This window comes from Podarcis melisellensis, assembly GCF_964234715.1.
Source record: "Podarcis melisellensis genome assembly, chromosome: Z".
In the NCBI taxonomy this organism is placed as follows: Eukaryota; Metazoa; Chordata; class Lepidosauria; order Squamata; family Lacertidae; genus Podarcis; species Podarcis melisellensis.
This window is the reverse complement of record NC_138547.1, coordinates 32,227,002-32,247,109: the sequence shown is the minus strand read 5'-3', so window position 1 is coordinate 32,247,109 and position 20,108 is coordinate 32,227,002. Positions and strand designations below refer to the sequence as shown.

The 20,108-nt window shown below is 44.1% G+C and overlaps 1 protein-coding gene across 1 annotated transcript in view; it reads right to left on the bottom strand.

The window, feature by feature from the left end:
• XPNPEP2 (X-prolyl aminopeptidase 2) overlaps positions 1 to 13,981 on the bottom strand; it is a 34,292-nt gene extending 20,311 nt beyond the window's left edge. The window contains exons 1-8 of the mRNA XM_081897401.1: positions 13,778 to 13,981; positions 9,948 to 10,021; positions 8,867 to 8,977; positions 7,557 to 7,620; positions 5,625 to 5,729; positions 3,790 to 3,876; positions 1,398 to 1,544; positions 496 to 597 (exon numbers count right to left, since the gene is read on the bottom strand). Of these exons, the coding sequence (XP_081753527.1) occupies positions 496 to 597; positions 1,398 to 1,544; positions 3,790 to 3,876; positions 5,625 to 5,729; positions 7,557 to 7,620; positions 8,867 to 8,977; positions 9,948 to 10,021; positions 13,778 to 13,826 (739 nt within the window). The 5' untranslated portion in view covers positions 13,827 to 13,981. The remainder of the gene's footprint in view (positions 1 to 495; positions 598 to 1,397; positions 1,545 to 3,789; positions 3,877 to 5,624; positions 5,730 to 7,556; positions 7,621 to 8,866; positions 8,978 to 9,947; positions 10,022 to 13,777) is intronic.
• Positions 13,982 to 20,108: the final 6,127 nt, after the last annotated feature.

Sequence of the window (20,108 nt, the reverse complement as noted above, 5' to 3'; positions counted from 1 at the left end):
CATTCATTCTGATTTGTTTGTGAGGAGGTTAGATGACATTGTGCCAAAGCAAATGTTATCAACACGTTCTCCAGTGCATTTCCCAATCACTTTCCTTATAAAAAAAAAGTCTGATCTTTCGGGGAGAAAGAGTTTGATGTGCAAGATCTCCCAATCCACTGTACAATTTTAATTGGCAAGGATGTGATTGGTCCATCTAGCTCAGTGTAGTATATAGTGAATGACAGCACCTCTCTGGGGTTTCACAAAGGGAACTTCCCAGCCCTTCCTAAAGAAGCACAGGACTGAACATGTGACCTTCTGCTTCCAAAGCATCTGAAGCTTTCCTAACAATGCCACTCTCTGGAGCCAGCCCTGGTGGGAGTAGCTCAGGAACAGCAAGTGAGGACAACAAAGGGAATGTGTACTGACATAGCTGAGGAGGCTGCAGAAACAGGCAATGTGGAAATATAGAAAGCAAGCTGTGCATTAACTTGATTACAAGGGAGCACTCACAGGCGGTTTCCTCGAGACCAGAAAGCAGGACTGCTGTGGGCTTCCTGCCATGATTCTCCATCTGAGTCCGGATAACAGAAATCTTCTCTTGCCAACTGCTCCCTGAAAGAAGAGGAGGTGAGATGCAATGGGAGGTGGGTTGGCACCTTGTGGCTCCATGAGGGCCACATGCAAGACCATGTGCAGTTAAGAACTAGTTTCGATGGTCCAGAAATGAAGGTATTAGAGGCAGTTGTGAAAACCTGGACAGCATCAGGCTATCAGTGTACAGGGCACATTATGGAGTTACATAAGCAATGGGAGGAGAGATAAACCAAACAGATGAAAATAGGAAATATATACAGAACTTACCTGCCTGATGCCAAGTCAAACCAGGGAATATTAGAACACTGAAGCATGCCAACTTGAATGTCTTTTTTTGCTTCCCCTGAACTTCATTAGTGTTAGAGAAAACAGGCCAGTCCTGCCAAGTAACTCTAGTGTGATGTATGAACATAGGAATAATAATAATAATAAATTTTTATTTATACCCCGCCCTTCCCGGTTCAAAAACTGGGCTCAGGGCAGCTAACAACAAATTTAAAACACTTAATTATAAAGCAGCATAAAATACAGTATAAAAACATGAATAACAATAAAATTCATGGACCTTAAGGTCCTCTGCAGGGCATACCAGGAATCCATCTTATAGTCATAGGATTGGCCAACTAGCTTAGTGCTGTATACACTGGCTAAGAGCAGCTCTCCAGGGTTTCAGACAGAGGTCAGGGGATATTCTCTGCTGTACCTGGAGATTCTGGGGATTGAACCTAGGACTTTGTTCTGGACAGGAGCTCTGCCACTGAGGTGTGGCACTTCCCCAGGAAGGCCGGCACCAGTCCATGCATGGCTCAAGAACATACCCACAAAGTTGTCATTGAGTTGGTAGATGGTGTTGGTGGGAGGAGGAGGTCTCTGTGCCCCCCACGCTTGGTCCACCAGGTTGTCCTCTAGGGGAACGAGGATTATATCTGAACCCTCCAGGACTTGGTTGTAGCTCTCCCAGTTTTCTGCGGAAAGAGGATGTCAAGCAGGTAGATGTGGAAAATCACCAGTGATTGTAAATATGTTTCCAGAAGAAATTAGTTCCAGTTCACATTGAACAGCAGCCAAGAACGATTATAGAAAAGGAACTAATTTTGTTCCCAAAGGGAATTGATTCCATTCCAGTTCAGTCCACAGTTAAATTCAGTTTATTCATGTCGTCCTTGGTGGTTTCCCCCCAGCCTTCAGTATCTTACAAGTCGTTCTGCTAAATTAGAATATATACTTAAAAGAACATTGAAACACACTATGTAATGTGAGTGGTTGTTTCTCCTCCCCAACAATTACAATATATGAACTTAAATAGCAGCATTACAGTCATACCTCGTGTTACGTTTGCTTCACGTTGCAGCTTTCCAGGTTATGAATGCAGCAAACCTGGAAGTGTTTACTTCTGGGTTCGCCCCGCGGGCATGTGCAGAAGCGATCTGCACGCTTCACACACGTGCAGAAGTAATCTGCACGCTTCACGCATGCGCAGAAGCGATCTGTGCACTTCGTGCATGTGCAGAAGTGGTCTATCGCACTTCACGAACGCGCAGTAGCGGCACTCTATTTATGGACTTCTCGGGGTGTGAATGGCACCCCAAAATGGATTGCATTTGTAAGTAGAGGTACCACTGTACTTTTTAGATAGGTAAAAATGTGAAATGCAGTGACCACAATCAAACACAGAGTAGTCCCATGTATAAAATTATTGAATGAAAATGAAAATTGAATTGAATTTATACAACCTCCCCAAGTTCCGCTGCAGAAGGAACTGAGGGCTTATCTCACTTCTGTTTCCTGCACTGCTTTCCCCTGGGAAAACCCACGGTTTAGAGTTGCATTGCAGCAAATGGCAATCAGGTTTCCTGCAGATTGCCATTTGTTCCGATTAATCGCTAAAGAGCATGTTTTCTGGGGGAAGCAGGGCGGGGTGGGGAGCAAAGGTGAAACTGCTCAGACCCATCATGCTTTCTTTGCACTGGACAGATGAAAGTGGGGATGAGCCCTTAATTCACATTCAGTTCACCTGGAAATTACAGCAACTGATTTCATACGTTATTCAGATTATTATTTTTTTAGTTAATCTGAACTAGTTCAATCCAGGGGCTGAAAATGACTCCATAGGTGCCCACAGGTACAGAGCAGCTTTCCTTGGCCAGAGTCTGTGGGAGAGGGGCAGAGCAAGTCACCTGTAGTTGAGCAGTTACTCTTAAACTCTAGGTGAACTTAGGCCTCTCCATCCCTCTTAGAAGGTAAAATCGTCCACTGAGCACCATGGCTAAGTGTGCATTTACACAGTAGTATGTCTCAATCTCATGAGAGGTGTGTTTCCAACTAACCAACTCCTTGTGCTTGGGAGCCTTGCAAGTGAATGCAGGAGAGGGACATGGGCAACATAATGGGAGCAGTATCTCTAGCACTAAGCTGAAACTGTGAAGCTCTCTTGTTATTTTTGCTATTGGATGCTGCATGTTGTTTAAGTAATCTTGTTTTATTTATTGTATTATTATGAATCTGTGGTGCAAGACAACCTGAATTCTGGATCGGGTTAGTGTTAGAATTTAATTAAGTTGGGATGCTAGAACCAGGAAATAGGCGCACTCATGTGTGTTTAACATAGATCCATGTGTGTATTTGACCTGCGTCCTAATAATTTAATTAGCATATTATGCCGGGCAGACTTCCTGTGTTGTGTATTAGGCACTTCTTAATGCTAGGAAATCAGCATGAGTTGAAAGTTAATGGAGTCATCTTAATTCCCTTTGAGGTGGTGTCCTGAGGATAATGAACCATTAGCATCACGAAAGGGTGGGGGCTCTTCCTGAGGCCGAGACAACGAAAGCTTGAGAGGAACAGAGTGATGCAAGCTGTCAGGGGAAGGTTAGAGATGAGTGATTTGCTGCTGAGCTGCAATGCTGCAACCAGGGGGGAAATAGAAACCTTGTGGTGCTCTGTATCCCTCTCTAGCTAGGCTTCAGGTTGTATATGTGTGTAAATAAACCATGTATCATAAAGACACCATAGTTTCTGCTGTGCCTCATTTTTCCAAAAGGAAACACAGGCCAGAGGTGGAATAAGGGCAGTGCGAGCTGGACCTGTAGTTTGTTAAGGCTGTTGGGAATTGTAGTTCTGTGAGGGGTAAGCTACAGTTCCCAAGATTCTTTGGGGGGAAACCATGTGCTTTAAATGCATAGTGCAGATGTGACAAACAGTGCTTCTTACCAATAGAAAAGAGGAAGGGATCCAATCCAATTCTCTCCCCAGCTGAAACTTCTTGAAGAATCCACTGCCCAATAGAGCTGATCCAGACTGCAAGAGAAAGGAGAGTGAACACTGGTGAGTGTTCCAGCAACTGCATGGGCCACCTCAAGAGAAGAAGAAGCTAGCTGCAATTCCATTGGTAACATTGGCCATTGAGTCAACTAATGCCATAGCTCAATGGCAGAGCCAGTAGCACCCAATGTCGTTGGGTGGAACTGCCTCCCTGATGCTGACATCACAGCAGCATACTTGGATGAATCTGGACAGGGCAGTGGGTATGGGTCAAGTGGGTCCAGGATGTGATTAAGGCATCCTTGCGGGGTGGGTGGTAGTGGTCCTGGCGATTGTCAAAAGGGCAGTGATTTGATCACTCCTGAAAAGGCCCACACTGGACTTTGCAGTGACTACTGCCCAGCTACAAATACTCCCTTTTCGGATTTAGGGATTGAGAGGGTAGTGGTGTAACAGCTCCAGGCACTCTTGGATAAAACCAATTGTTTTGATTCATTTCAATCTGGGTTCAGTCCTGGTGATGGGACTGGATTGACCTTGGTTGCCCCAACAGATGACTTTTATCAGGAGAAAGATAGGGTGATGCTGTTATTTTTACTTGCACTCTCAGAAGCGTTTGCTGCCACTGTGCATGGTATCCTCCTGAACAGACTAGGGTGGGGGGAAGATGGGTGTGAGAGATACTGTTTTACAGTGGCTCTGATACCACCTCCAGGGTTGGTTTCAGAGAATAGCCTCAGGTGATTACCTTCTGGCTCAGTGGCAGCTGTGCTGGGGGGTTCCAAATAGTACCATCTTGCCACCAATGTTATTCAATAACTATATGAAGCAATCAGGAGAGACTATGCCAGCCCTGGACCAGTTGCTCTGTGATGGGCTTGATAAAGGTCAGCAGACTTGAGTCTGAATCCTAGCAAGATGTAGGCGTCACGTGTCAGCAGTTCCTGAGTCTGTGTGCCTGTTTTTCATATATGAAATTGCATAATTGCTTTTATTCTTGATGTGAATTTATTGTGAAATCATATTGAGATATTTTATGGGCACTGATTAATGAATTGAATTAGTTAATTAGCTTTGCAGGTGCCTCATTAAAAAAAGTGGGTGAACAAAGCATAGCTGTTTCACAAGAAATTCACACGGTGGAAGTAGCCCAGGACGGTGGAAGTAGCCCAGGAAGTAGCCCAGTATCTGTTTGACCTGGTCATCCATTTCACACTGAGGTCTCCTAGGACACCTGCTTTAGTCTAGAAGGGCTTGTCTGCTGATGTGTGGCACTAGAGATGAACAAACCTGTCGATTTCAGTTTCTCATTTTTCCAGTCTTAAGTTCACTTCTCTGCATTTCCACATCTGGGTGCAATATATATATATATATATATATATATATATATATATATATATATAGTATTCATGAAAATTCACCAGCGTTTTAGTGCAAATATATTCATTTTCACATTTTTGTATGCACAAGTTTCACAAAGCAACTTCCCCTAGTACAATGCATTTTTCTATGTTATTTTCACTGCTATATGCATTTCTATGCACACACTGCCCTAGTAGATGCATTTTTCTTCACATTATTTGGCTGGAGGACTCCACTGCAAAATTCAGACGTGCCAATTTTGAAAGACGGCTGCTTTTCAGTCTGCATATTGTTTCAGGAAAAGCTAATTAAGAAGGTTCACATTTAATTGTGAGCTGAATTGAATTTCTCCCTATCTCTATGCAGCCCTGGTGGCCAGAGGGGGAACTGCACCCCAAGACATTTTTATGGAGGGCACTAACTTGATTTCTGCAGCTCCCAGTTGCAATCCATTTGCCGCTCAGCTTGGATCCAGTAGCGACTGTCAGTGAAGAGCGCAGCCTTCTGCAAAGTGACCACACCAGTCCCTACAACAAACAAGCAGAACAATTTAATGTGTGTGTATCATGATAAATTCCTAAAATCAGAGTTGCAATGACCTGAGCTTGCTTGAAAACACATTCCTCAGCCCTATTTCCTAGCACTTGCTGGAACTGGTTACTACTTGGTGAAGGAAATATACTCTGTACATGCCTATAAGCTTCTTTACTATGTCTTGGTATCCCAGAGCTAAACAAGGCCTAAATAAAAGGTAAAGGGTAAAGGACCCCTGGACAGTTAAGTCCAGTCAAAGGCGACTATAGGGTTGCAGCGCTCATCTCGCTTTCAGGCCAAGGGAGCCAGCATTTGTGCAAGCTTTCTGGGTCATGTGACCAGCATGACTAAACCGCTTCTGGTGCAAGAAAACACCATGATGGAAACCAGAGCGCATGGAAATGCTGTTTACCTTCCTGCTGCAGTGGTACATATTTATCTACTTGCACTGGCATGCTTTCGAACTGCTAGGTTGGCAGGAGCTGGGACACAGCAATCGGAGCTCACCCTGTCACAGGGATTCGAACCGCCGACCTTCTGATCAGCAAGTCCAAGAGGCTCAGTGGTTTAGACCCACGTCCTAAATAGGTCATATCCAAACCATACATTTAAAGCACATGTCTTTTCCCAAATAATCCCGGAAACTGTAGTTTATTAAGGGTGCTGGTAATTGTAGCTCTGTGATGATAAACTGCAGTTCCCAGGTTTCATTGCAGGGAGAGGAGCCATGTGCTTTAAATGTCCTTTATATGCATGGTGTAGAATGGATGTGGCAATGTGTTTCACAACCGATGTTGTGAGTGCTCTTTCATGTGAAGTGCATCATTTATAAATGATGTCAATGAAAAGACACAGAGAACATGAGCGCCAAGTTTATACCACATGTGAATCTTTGCCGATGCAAGCTTCACACTCACATTACAGGTGTGAGAAATCAGATATGGTGAATTTCTGCCCTTTGTGTCCCCCTCCCCTTTAATTTTTTTATTTTAAACAAGCAAATACAGTGCCTTGAATATGACACCTCTCAACATCTTTAAAACATTAAATGCAGCTACTTTTCTTCTTCAAAAATTCAGAAAATTCTTTTATTCCCTGACTTCCTTCCTTTGCATGTTCATAATGAGTCAATTGACAGCGGTCATGCCAAGTGCTGATGTGAATTTTAGTTCAGCAACATCTAGAGGATCAGATGTTCCCCACATATGGCTTAAGGGTTAGCTCTGTTAATGCTAAAGTCAACTAGCCAAGAGGGAAACAGCCAGGCAGGGGGGAATGATTTTTGCTGAGGTAGCACATGCCCTGATTGGCTGTGTAGTTCTGAGGGAATTCTTTTCTCTGTATGTTTGGTTATGTGGATGTTGTGAAGTAATAAAGACAAAATCTCTTTGTTCTTTTCTTCCCAATTTATATACTGTATTGTTCAGCTTTTCTGAGTAATGTGTTATCAGGATTTCATTTCACTCTGGACTCCTGTGTTATAGAAGCGACTTTGCTAACAATAATGTGCTGTTGATATTTCTATGCACATTCCATTAACTTGGCATTCCATTTAGGTGCTGGTTCTAACTTCCAGTAAACAGAAGTCTGTATTAGGCCTAGGCTGGGGATTGGAACCCTGGGACCTAAATATTTCTGAACTACAGAGCTCCTATCCCCCCTAATAACTGACCGAGCTGGCTGGGGCTGATGGGAGCTGAAGGCCAACAACTTGCAAAGGGCCACACGTCCCCCATTTATTGTTCAGGACCTGTGTATCTTAGGGTCCTGGCCAATGTAGACCAGGAAAAGTGGGATGGTAAGTCTGAAAGAGTATTTACCTGACGATCCTGTGAAGCCTGTCATCCAGGATAGCCTCTTGTCCCGTTCACCAATGTATTCACTCTGGGAAACAGAAAAGCCCTCTGAGTGCAGTGAATTGTCTTCACAGACTCATAGATTTGTAGAGTTGGAAGGGACCTCTAGGGCTGTCTAGTCTAATCCCCTGCAATGCACTTAAGTGCAAGAAAGGTTCCCCTTTCTAATAACATACCAGTATATTATCTCCTTTTAAAGGTAAAGGGACCCCTGACCATTAGGTCCAGTCGTGGCCGACTCTGGGGTTGTGGTGCTCATCTCGCTTTATTGGCCGAGGGAGCCGGCATACAGCTTCCGGGTCATGTGGCTGGCATGACTAAGCCGCTTCTGGTGAACCAGAGCAGCGCACGGAAAGGCTGTTTACCTTCCCGCCAGAGTGGTATCTATTTATCTACTTGCACTTCAATGTGCTTTCGAACTGCTAAGTTGGCAGGAGCATGGACCGAGCAACGGGAGCTCACCCTGTCACAGGGATTTGAACTGCCGACCTTCTGATCGTCAAGTCCTAGGCTCTGTGGTTTAACCCACAGCGCCACCCGTGTCCCTATTATCTCCTCTTAAAAAACCCAAAAGAAAACAGAAAACTTATGCAGCTAGGAAATCAAAATTATGTGTCCAGAAAAACAGAATTCTGCAATCTGCGTACATTATACAAAGTGTGCAGATATATGCAAATTAGAAGGTAAATGGTAAAGGACCCCTGGACGGTTAAGTCCAGTCAAAGGCGACTATGGGGTTGCAGCGCTCATTTCGCTTTCAGGCCAAGAGAGATGGCTTTTGTTCAGACAACTTTCTGGGTCACATGGCCAGCATGACTAAACCGCTTCTGGTGCAACAGAACACAGTGACGGAAACCAGAGTGCATGGAAACGCCGTTTCCCCCCCCGCCACAGTGGTATTTATCTACTTGTACTGGTGTGCTTTCAAACTGCTAGGTTGGAGCTGGGACAGAGCAATGGGAACTCATCCCATCGTGGGGATTCGAACCGCTGACCTTCTGATCGGCAAGCCCAAGAGGCTCAGTGATTTAGACCACAGTGCCACCTGCACCTTTAGCATATAGAAATAGATTGTTTTGCATAACCTATCCTGCTTCTGCTAGTCCTGGGAATCTGAAGCCACATGCATGGCAAGGTCTCTTACGAGGCCTTGACACACACTTGCCATCATATCTTTGTAGCTTCAGGTCTGGAAATGTAGTGTTTCTTTTTGGACAGAACCCAGTCCCTTCCCACCCCTGATAAAGGTGGAACGACTGCACCCTTTGCCTTACCATGTGTGAATCCGTGGCAGGAATGATGTAGGCAGAGAAGTTGTGAGACTGCATGTGCAGCCGCAGGGCGCTCAGGCGCTTACTCGTATTGGTGACTGTAGGAGGCAAGTGCTGAAAGCACAAATGGATGATCAGTACAAGAGCAGAAGAGGAAGAAATGGGGGTCAGGACAGCCATTCACACCCCTCCACTGGCCCCTTCTCAATGTTGCCTCACAGTCTCAGCAAAGCACTGACACTTGGACCTCAGAGGCTGCCAGACTAGGTGCTTCATAGGGCTGGACTACACCTTTGTACGGATCTGTCAGTTTTCGTTCTCTCGGTTTCTCATTTTTACACATTTCTGCAGCAATTTGCAATTTATTTCTTTTTAAATCCTCATGACAATTCGTCAGCATTGTAGTGCAAATCTCTCTGAATATACACATCATTGTATGCAATTCTACCCAATATGCACACTTTTGTACAGTGGTACCTCGGGTTACAGACGCTTCAGGTTGCAGATGCTTCAGGTTACAGACTCTACTAACCCAGAAATAGTACCTCAGGTTAAGAACTTTGCTTCAGGATGAGAATAGAAATTGTGTGGTGGCGGCGCGATGGCAGCAGGAGGCCACATTAGCTAAAGTGGTACCTCAGGTTAAGAACAGTTTTAGGTTAAGAACAGACCTCAAGAACGAATTAGGTTCTTAACCCGAGGTACCACTGTATTCAGTTTTGAACTAAAATTCACATTTTTGTGATGCCCTTTTTGCATGTTATTTTCATGAGTATATTTATTTTTATGCATGTTTTAACCTAATACATACATTATTATTTTTTAAAAGATGGTTGGAGAACTGCACCACAAAATTCAGATAAGTGCTAATTTCAGAGCACAGCTGTATTTTAAGGTAGGTGTATTGTTTCAGTTAAGTGTAAATTTGATAAAGTTGATTCAAATGCGAACTGAATAGATTTTCTCTGCCATCCCTAGATGTTAGACAATTTGGGAAGGGCGTTCTCCCTCCCCCTCCCCCATGCACACACACACAAACACAAATAATAGATTCCTCAATTTTGAGAAATATTAAGGATCTCACCGGAGGGGTGATTGTACAGTTTCTGATGTCTTCTGAGTCAGAACTTCTTTTCCTGGGGTAACCTGTGATGAGGCCTAAAAAAGAATGAAACACTCCATTCATATTCGAGTAAGAATGTCTGGGTTGTGTATGGGGAGCGGGGTAGAGGATGTATGGCCAAATGCTTGTTCACCCATCCTGTTGCAGTTGTTTGCTACAATGCTAAAGTCCTACTCAGAGACCCGTTGAAATTATTGGACCTAAGGCAGTCATGCCTATTATCTCAGTTGGGTCTAGTCTGAGTAGGACCATCATTGGAAGCCAGGGGTTAGATTTATAATTCACTGAGTGCTTGCATGGAATATTGATTTCACATCTCCTCTTGTATCACAGAGGAAATATAGCCTTAAATATCTGGGGAAGGTGAGCAGGGAAGCCAGGCTCCTGCAGGTATCGTGCTTCAGGGAATAGGAAAGTCTCTAAAAGTAAATATCCAGGATTTCAGGCAGGGGATGTTCCCTATCTGGAGATGCTGGGGGTTGAACCTGAGATCTTCCTGTTTGTGAGGCAGAGGCTCCACCACTTCAGCTTCCCCCTCTAGTCTTTTAAGAACCAACCAGTGCTCCTGGTTCTATATCTTTAAACTGGACTTGACGGCCCTTCAAAGAGAGGGCTGTCTTCTGGCAACCCTTCAAACAGAGGTCTGTATTGCAAACTAAGACACATTACAATGGGTGGCGCTGTGGGACTTGACGATCAAAAGGTCAGCGGTTCGAACCCCCACGACGGGGTGAGCTCCTGTTGCTCGGTCCCTGCTCCTGCCAACCTAGCAGTTCAAAAGCACATCAAAGTGCAAGTAGATAAATAGGTACCGCTCCGGCGGGAAGATAAACGGCATTTCCGTGCGCTGCTCTGGTTCGCCAGAAGCAGCTTAGTCATGCTGGCCACATGACCCGGAAGCTGCACGCCGGCTCCCTCGGCCAGTAAAGCGAGATGAGCGCCGCAACCCCAGAGTCAGCCATGACTGGACCTAATGATCAGGGGTCCCTTTACCTTTTGCAGCCTTTAGACAAGACCTCTGGTGGCTTAACTCAGTGGTGGCATATTCACACATGCAAATCATCAGCTGGTCCTGCAGTGATCAACCTGCAAGTGTGAATGAGCCTACCTTTGCAAAAAATTACCAACAAGATACTATACATAAATATTTAAATCTGGAATGTAGGGAACTGCTGTTCTGTGGAATCAGATCATTGGTCCATCTAGCTCTGTATTTCTTGTACTAGCTGGCAGCAGCTCTCCAGAGTTTCAGGCAGGGAGCACTCCCAGCCCTACCCAGAGAAGCTGGGAACTGAATGTGGGAGCTTCTGCATGCTAAGCAAATGCTCTACCGCCACTGAGCTATGGCTCTTCCCCCTATTCACTGAGTGTAGGAGTCCCAATGATCATTTGCCTTTGCTTCTTTATTGATTTCAGGTGCACTGCACTGATCCTAGTTGCCCAGGCAAACCGTACAAGTTTCCTGAACTTTTTCAAGTTTACTGTCCCTGTTGAGAAGAGGCTGTGCAGAGCTGATCCCGTTGGATTAATGCTACCATTGGTTTCCAATAGAGAGAGATGACACTTGGCGTGAGAGTGTGTGGTCCGTTCCATTAGCAAGGATGGCAAGAGAGTAATCAGTTCTAGCAATTGGCACCAGATGTGCCACGTTTTCCCTGCTGGCAGCAAGCAGAGGTTTACATCATCGAAGGAGCATGCGGTGCTATACAGTACTTTGGCTCTGTGTTGCAGCCTTAGAAATTCAGCTAGCCATGCTCAGGGCTGAAAGCATATTTAGATAGAGTTAATGGAGCGCAGGGAAAATTTTGGGGGTGGGTCTGCTTTTATTTTTATGCTCCTGTTGGGTTTTCTTTTCAAATTAACAGTCACCTGATGACAGGAAGAAATCAAACAAGGAGAACTATGTCTGTCACTTTTATCTTCACGCCAGGAAAAGTTCCCTTTCCCTAATATGGTCTGCATGCTGAGACACTGTTAAAGGACACATAAATAAGTAGGTACAGTAAACAAAGAAAAATGGTTTGAGATCCTAGGAGTCTTTTTAGGCTCCTGGGCAGTGTTGGCTGGTGGCCATTGGAATTGGGGGGGGGGGCAGACAGGAGAGAAGTAAGTGGAGGCAGAGCCAATGGCAGGCAGAATCAGCTAATGGTAGTTTGACTATATCTTCCTCCCAGCTTTTGCTGCTTTTAAAATTGCAAAAGCCATGGGGATGGGCAGTGTGTGTGTGTGTCCCCCCCCCCAGAAAAAGAGGTGCAAGGGGAAAAAAGGCCTGGGAATGGGTAGGGGAGATAATTTGATTCGTACTGTTGTGAGTTTGGAGAGTTAGCCTGCATGATGCCTGCATCCAGTGCTTGCATTGACAGGTGCAATTAATGACAATTCAGTGTCTGTTCTCTGCCGCTGCCCCAAAGGGAACAGCAGCTGATAACAGGGTGGAAGCCCAATGTCACAAATCATGGAACATGATAAGCATAGACTGGATGGTTCTTGGCTATGTTTTGCACAATGTAGGATTTGCTGAGCATCCCGCCGGCTTATCATTTTAAGTGCCATAAATTGACTGGAGAATGCCATTGAGCAGTTTACCAGAGTCTGAGTTGACGAGGCACCAGAGTTAGCCAGGACTTGAAGCAGGACGTTTCTGCTCTTTCTACAGGTTCCCTTTGTGAAGAGTAGGGATGGGTGAATTTCTCAGTTTTTGTTTCTCTCTCTCCCCCCCCCCCCTTAAATTCAGTTCTCCATATTTCTACACCAGTTTCCATTTTTTTTAAAGGAAATAAAGCCCTCATGAAAGTTAACCAGCATTTTAGTACTGATTTGTCCTAATATACATTTGTTTGTGTGCAGTTTTACATTTGGGTAAAGCACACTCTCCTAATATAATGCATATTGGTGTTTTGTTTTTGCAGTTTGGAAAATGACAGAGAAATGCATTGAAAAGTATGGTTGAACAAATGATAAATGGGAAGATATGTAACCTCCCTGCAAGCAAATCAGAATGAATGCTTGATCCAGATCGGGGAGAAATTATATTTAGTTCACATTAAAAGCTAAATTTGTAGTTTCTGAAACAATATGAGGACCAAAACACAGACATCCTTCAAAATTCCCACTTATTAAATTTTGCAATGCAGTTCTCCAACCAGAGTGTTTACCAAAAAAAAAAGTATTAGGAGAAACTTTGTGTAAAAACAAATACATTAGTGAAAATAACACACAAGAATGCATAGCATTAGAAGAAATTGCTTGCAAAAATATGTACATCGGTCATAGCTACACATGAAAATGTGCTTATGAGAAGAAAAGTTGCACTGAAATGCTGAATAAATTCCATGAGTTCTCCCCCCCCCCAAGTAGCAAACTTCTGCAGAAATGTGGTGAGCTAAATTTAAGAATGACAAAATGTGAACTGAAATTATAAGATCCTCCCATCCCTAATGCTCAATGAATACTATAATCTAACCTCTGTGAAAGCTTTGTGAAAGCAAATCGGGATTAATGCTCAGTAAACTCAAGGCTTTCCTCATGGCTAGCAGGTGCTGAAGTGGTTGAATGTGCAGGCCCTGAACAATCTGAGGGAAGTGGAATGTCATGGTAAGCTGGATGCTCATGAGAAAAGCAACCAAAAATTTGTCAACCTTGTGTGCCAAATCAGCCCAGAAGATCCATTCAGTTCTGCCATACTCACCATGAACATGTGGTCATATGAACTGGCCTGGCCTTTGGGGATGGTTCTGCAGACAAGCCCTCCCTCCCTCTTTCCACGGTCCCTGTTCCACCAATGTACATACCATGAAGAAGAAAAATCCAGACTGCTATGATGCGGGTAGAGCAGGCCATGTCCTTTTCAGGCTGGAGACTCTTCAGCAAGGTAAGGTTTTTGAAGAAAGATTAAAACACCGGCCAGCGCTAGAAGACCTGTGTCTGCCAATACAGATGTGTGTGTCTTGTGGCAGAGTGGCCCAAGAGAGCCCAGATAACTTTCCAGATTGCATCAGTCTCTGCGCTCCAGAGATCAGGTTATGTTCACCAGATAAAACAAACAGATAATGAGGCACATGATGGGGGTGCAAAGTCCAACTTCCAGGCAGCAGAGGAGTCCTGTTATTTCTTGGAACACTTTCTAGTGATTTTTTTTTGCAGTTAAGCAAGACAGCTAGTTCATATTATTCGCCAAACGCTTCAAAGGTCTGAGGGCAAAAGCGCACATTATCTTCACAAAGTCCTTTCCCAGTCTTGTGTCTTTTGCTGTTTATAATGTGATTCAAGGTGGGGAGGGGTATTTGTAGGTGAAATTGGCAGGTGGGTGGGTGGGCGGGGTGATTAATACCTCTCTTTCCCACAAATTCTTCCCAGCACATACACCCGCCCACCTCACCCCGTTTGTGTGGAATCATGATCTTATTATTCGTGGCATTGTTTATATCTCTGCAATAACCATTTCTCTTCTCAGAATCATTTTCTTTCTTAAGTTGTGGACCAGATGATATCATTGCTCTTTTCTGTACCTCTCAAACCTTTGTCTTGTTATATGTAATAAGCTAAAATAATTTAACTTGGCGGGATGTCACTACCCAGTGTGTGGTTGTGGTGGTTGTTGTTTTTTAGTGTGCAGGTGGATACAAAATGTGGAGCTGTAAAAAAAAAAGTTGTTTGGTTGGAGAGCTGATAACGATAATGTCAAGTTTGAAAAAAGCAGGGGATCAGGCAGTGAGGTTCTGTGTTTATTAGGTACCTATGTGACAGGCAATGTCAGAGATAGCATTTACAGAAATGCTGTTTACAGCATATACACAAGGGTACAATGTGCTCAGTTTCCATACTTAGGCAAAACTGCCCAAACTATATTAAAACACCTTCTTTTGGGCCAGAAGCTCGTCTTCTCCTTCACCTTCCTCTTTGGCCAAGTAATGCTTTTGTTACTTGCAAGTACTCTTAAAGTACTCTTGTTTTTCTCCCTGTTAAGCTACTTAACTAAGGCAGAGTCATAAATGACTCTACTATTACAGTAGATAAGAACTACCATCAAGGAAACGGCAAATATCGCTTTGTGTTAGTCCAGGTTTCCTTTCCTTTTTAGTGTAGGGAATGTGTGAAACTGCAAAATCTGCTCAAGATAAACAGGTATGGTTCAACAACATTTGGGATCTGGCTGTCACTTAAGAGCGTAGCAAAAGTTGTTACAAAGAGAGATACCTTTGTTGAAACCTGATCTTCTTTCTTTGCATATGTAAGGGAAGAAGATAACAATTCACTCCCACCAACTACTCAAATTTGGCTGTGGAGAGGCTATTTTAACCATTAACGTCTTAAGAATATACTTGAAATGACACTACAAACTCAATGATTTTTTTTAATTTTTATTTTGGTGGAGATTGTATTATATTACTAGACTTGTACCCAGTTATTTTTTGGAAAACAAAACAAAAATATTGCGAAAGAAAAAGAAAGAAAAACACCCCCTCCCTCAAGGCAGTTCTTTTCCCCTCAACGGAATTTTTATTTACAGTATGAGCTTAGGAGCATCGGAAGAGAGAACTGAACTTTGCAGGCAAGAAGCGGCACCGTCTGGGTGGGACTTCGGGGCAAAAGTCCAGGGTCCCACTTAGCAGAATGAGCAAAAGCCGCCCCACCCCTCACGTTGCAGCTCAGCTGTTTATTCTGAAGTACGTGGAGTTAATGCACTCTCACTCCAAACGCCCATACCCCAATAACTCCAGAATCTAAAATTACCTAACCGCTGAAGGCAGGAGAAGGGTTAAGCTATTGGGGAAGTCCGTGTTTATCTCAAACTGCAAGTCCTGCCCCAAACCAGAGTACGCAGACTGGTGAAGGTTTCGTCCTATCAGAGTCAATGTACTTTAGCTGAACTGCTCTGTGGTTTCATCTAACACAGATTGCTTAAAACCAAAGTGCAGCAACTTGAAAGGAGCTGAAGATAATAAACAGAGGAAATCGTCCTTTGATGCTGCTGACGTTTAATAGAGAGGAAGTTGATGGTGGTCGGCTTTGCATTTCTCTTGAAAACAGTCAGCCTGAAACCTGGTGGTAAAGGAAGAAATAAAGTACAAGGTAGTTTTTTTTTGTTTGTTTGTTTAAAGCACGAAATCATTATTGAATAAAACACTAGGAAATGTCATTCCAGATAGTGCTGTAATGCAGAAGAGATTGTTCATGAGCTCAAGAGCAGAAAGTTTGGTAGACATTCGTTTAACTAAGGGTGCAATGATGTGAAGGGACGCAGGTGGCGCTGTGGTCTAAACCACAGAGCCTAGGGCTTGACGATCAGAAGGTCGGCAGTTCAAATCCCCATGACAGGGTGAGCTCCTGTTGCTCAGTCCCAGCTCCTGCCCACCTAGCAGTTCAGAAGCACGCCAAAATGCAAGTAGATAAATAGGTACTGCTCCTGCGGGAAGGTAAATGGCATTTCCGTGCACTGCTCTAGTTCGCCAGAAGCAGCTTAGTCATGCTGGCTACATGACCTGGAAGCTGTCCTCAGACGAACGCCGGCTCCCTCGGCCTATAGATGTGAAGGCAATAAGCAGCTATCCTATCTTTAAAAGACATCTGAACACAGCCCTGTTCAGGGAAGTTTTTAATATTTAACGCTGTACTGTTTTTAACACTTGATTGGGAGCCGCCCAGAGTGGCTGGGGAAACTCAGCCAGATGGGCGGGGTATAAATAATAAATTATTATTATTATTATTATTATTATTATTATTATTATTATTATTATGAGCAATCCCAGAGTCGTCCATCACTGGACCTAACAGTCAGGGGTACCTTTACCTTTACCTTTACAATGATGTGAATAAATTGTGTCCAAATGTACGATTTGTAAACCACTTTGAGGCTTTATTACAATAAGAGGTATATGAATCACGTGAAATTAATAGATTTTCCACTCAAGGAAAAATGTTGAGTGTACACCAGACTCCTTTTATGTTGCATGCTGTGGTGGTGATGATTATTGTCATCATCATTGATTTGTTAAATATTTAATTATTAGGTATTTATTTCAGAAATTTCTTGCCTGCCCTTAACTATAAGGGCCCAGGGTAGTTTAGAAGCACATAATATTAAAATCCAAAAGAAGAAGCAGCAGCATCAATTTAAAGCAAACCAAACAATGGTCTCATCCACACCAGACTTTTAAAGCACTGTTACACCACATTATCAGTTGTGGCTTCCCCCAAAGCATCCTGGGAACTGTAGTTTGCTAAGGGTGCTGAGAGTTGATAGGAGACACCTATTCCCTTCACAGAGCTGGCAAGAGGGATCAGTTGTTAAACCGCTTTGGGAATGCCTTCTCCACACTTGCTGTAGACTACCAAGATGATCCTGGGAATTCGTTTATGCTCTTGGATGGGGTTTGGGGCTGTACCTCCCCAACTTGTAAGGGCTGGGTGTTTTAAAGGCGATTCTGCAGAGAGCTGGACCTTAATTCGCCCAAATAAAACATTTCAGGAAAGAACCCCCAAAACTAGCTAACTCCAAGCACTGGCAACAATGCAAGGGTTGCTACTTACATCTCTGTGGGTAAAGAAGTGGAAGAGCTGTGTTCAGACATCCCTGGGGATTCTGTCACCATGGGAACAGCATCAACAGCCTGGCATTGGCTCTTACAACTGGTACATTTTGCTCCGTTGCCGCCCGCCTCTTTCACTGCTTGTACAGTAGCCTATAGGGCCAGAGAAACACCTCTGCTTCCCTCCCAGCCGTTTCCAGATTGACTTTCAACACTAGAGGATTTCACTTGCCATCCATGCCCTTGCTCTGACTCTGCTGTTCAAGAAGGCAGCTGGCAGAGAGTGCCACAATCCGCCTGGGTTATGTAAGTCTAATAAATGCTCTTCAAATTACAGCAGAGACGGCTGTGCCTGCAAGGCATGACTATGAACAGGAGTCTCTCTAGGAAGCAGGAGAGTCAGCTGCTTTCCTTTCCATGGGCTATGCCAAGGCACTTGCCCTCAGCGGGCAGCTGGTGCATCATTTATTTCCTTCTGGGCATGGCAATCCTCACCCGGGGGTGCTGGCAAAAGGCACACCATCGCACCTCCTCCCTCCCTCTATGATCATTGCGGGAAGCCTCTCATGATTCTGCTAACGTGCAGAAATGCACGCACAGATTCCTGGAAAAGCTTCCATTAGCCACTCCCTGATTTTAGCGAGAGTTTTGCTGCCTAAGATAATCTTCCGTCTGCTTCTCCCTTGACTGCTAGTGCTGCGCGAAAGGAGGGCACAATCAAAACCTGCAGGCTGTTCCAGGGGTGTTGTTAGCCCTATGCCAACAACTGCTGCCAACTGCAAGAAGGGTATTTCAATGCCTTTCAGTTTCAATTCCTTAGTGACCCTAAAGAGACACTGTTTTTTTCTGGCGAACTGTGAGCGGCATCTGTCAGAAGTAACAATCCTGCTGTTGAATCTATCCACAAACACTTGTCCAGAGATGTAATGACAGACCACAGACATTTTGGATTCAAATTTCCTTGCTTTTCCTGAGCTTCTGAATATTGCTGCACGCCACCAATCTCTGAGCAGTGTGAGATTCTGGAGGTACCCAAGGTTTGTGTTTCTTTTTGGAATGAAGCACAGTGAAAACTGTGGTGTTTTTATGATATATGAGGCTTTATTAGGCTGTGATGGAGGGGTGCAGAGCATCAGCACCCCCAAAGGGTCTTGTTTCTCCCAAGAAACAAGCAGAAATAAAACATGGATCTCAAATGCTGATTTGACTCTGTCTCCAGCTTGCTGCTTTTCTTCTGGATCACATCACTGCCTACTTTAAACTCCAGCTTTGCCTTTCTAACCATCTCTGAGTTGAATGAGGAGTATCTCTGAGTTGCCTTCTCATTTCCCCTTTGCTCTCTTAATGGCCCATAACCCAGGAGATCACCTCAATACAGGAAGGTAGCCTGGCGTGTATTTTAATACTTGCTGAATCCAGGAGTTAGAAGGATATTGAATGCAGCCTGCTTCCTCCGTTCTTCTAATGTGCTGCAGCTGCTGCCACCCCGTCACAAAGTCCTGTCCTAGGGAACCACCTAGAACTGTCTTGTGGAATAGTGAGGGCTCTGCTGGGGTTTCTAATGAACTGTTGCTATTGTTGCTGTCCTTGGCTAGGACTCTCTCCCGCCTACCACAGAGCCTTCTTGTATCATCAAGAACGTTCACCCAGTCAAAGGCAAATTCCAAGAGAAATCAATCCCTTACACTGCAGCTTTCCCAGGAAGCCTCTTCCTTGGCTGCCAACACAGCGAAGCCGGCCAGCTCAACACTTTTAACTCCTTCCCATTGCTTGCTCAGCTGGTGCATCACAGTCTTCTGAAAGCATTTGTAAATCTTAACATGCAAAGTGCTTAGGAAATCAGGTACAGCAGAGAGTGAGCAGAACAGGCTTGGGGTAGCCAATGCCTTGTTTCTGAAGAAAGTTGCTTGCCACACTTGGACTTGGAGGATTGTACTTGAAACTGCAGCTTACCTGAGCAGGTGAAGCTCCCAGCACTAGCATGGCTGTCTGCTAATGGCTGCGCACCAAGCAACAGTTAAGGACAGGATGGAAGCAGCCTGTTGAAAAGTTGGGAACCCTAGTTGCTTCAAGATCCAAGGCCTCTGGTACACATGCAGAATTTGTTTTGCTTGCTCTGGGCTCAACCACTCTTGTACTTGTCCTGTGCTTTCTAGACACTGGTCTCAGTGGCTTTGCCTTTGCTGCACCACTTTCCCTCCCAAAACTAAAAATGTCTGCTAAATTGTAGCAAACATCAATCTGGAGAGAAGCTCATTAACGTTTGCTCTGATTCAGTGGTAATCTGCGAATTTTCCTAGGGGAAAGCGGGGATGGGGAAGACATTCATTTAAGCTCTCTTTTAATTCCAAAATTACCAAATTTGCACTTTGTGAAACAATATGCAAAGCAAAGAGCAGTCATCGTTTGACATTTACATTGCTTTAATTTTGCAATGCAATTTCTCCTGCCCAGTAACATGTACAAAAATGAACATATTTGTGCATAATATTGCATATATTTATGAAAATAACATAGAAATGCATGATATTAGGGGGAATTGCTTTGTAAAGATGTCTATATTAGGCCAAACTACATAGAAAAACAGGTTTAT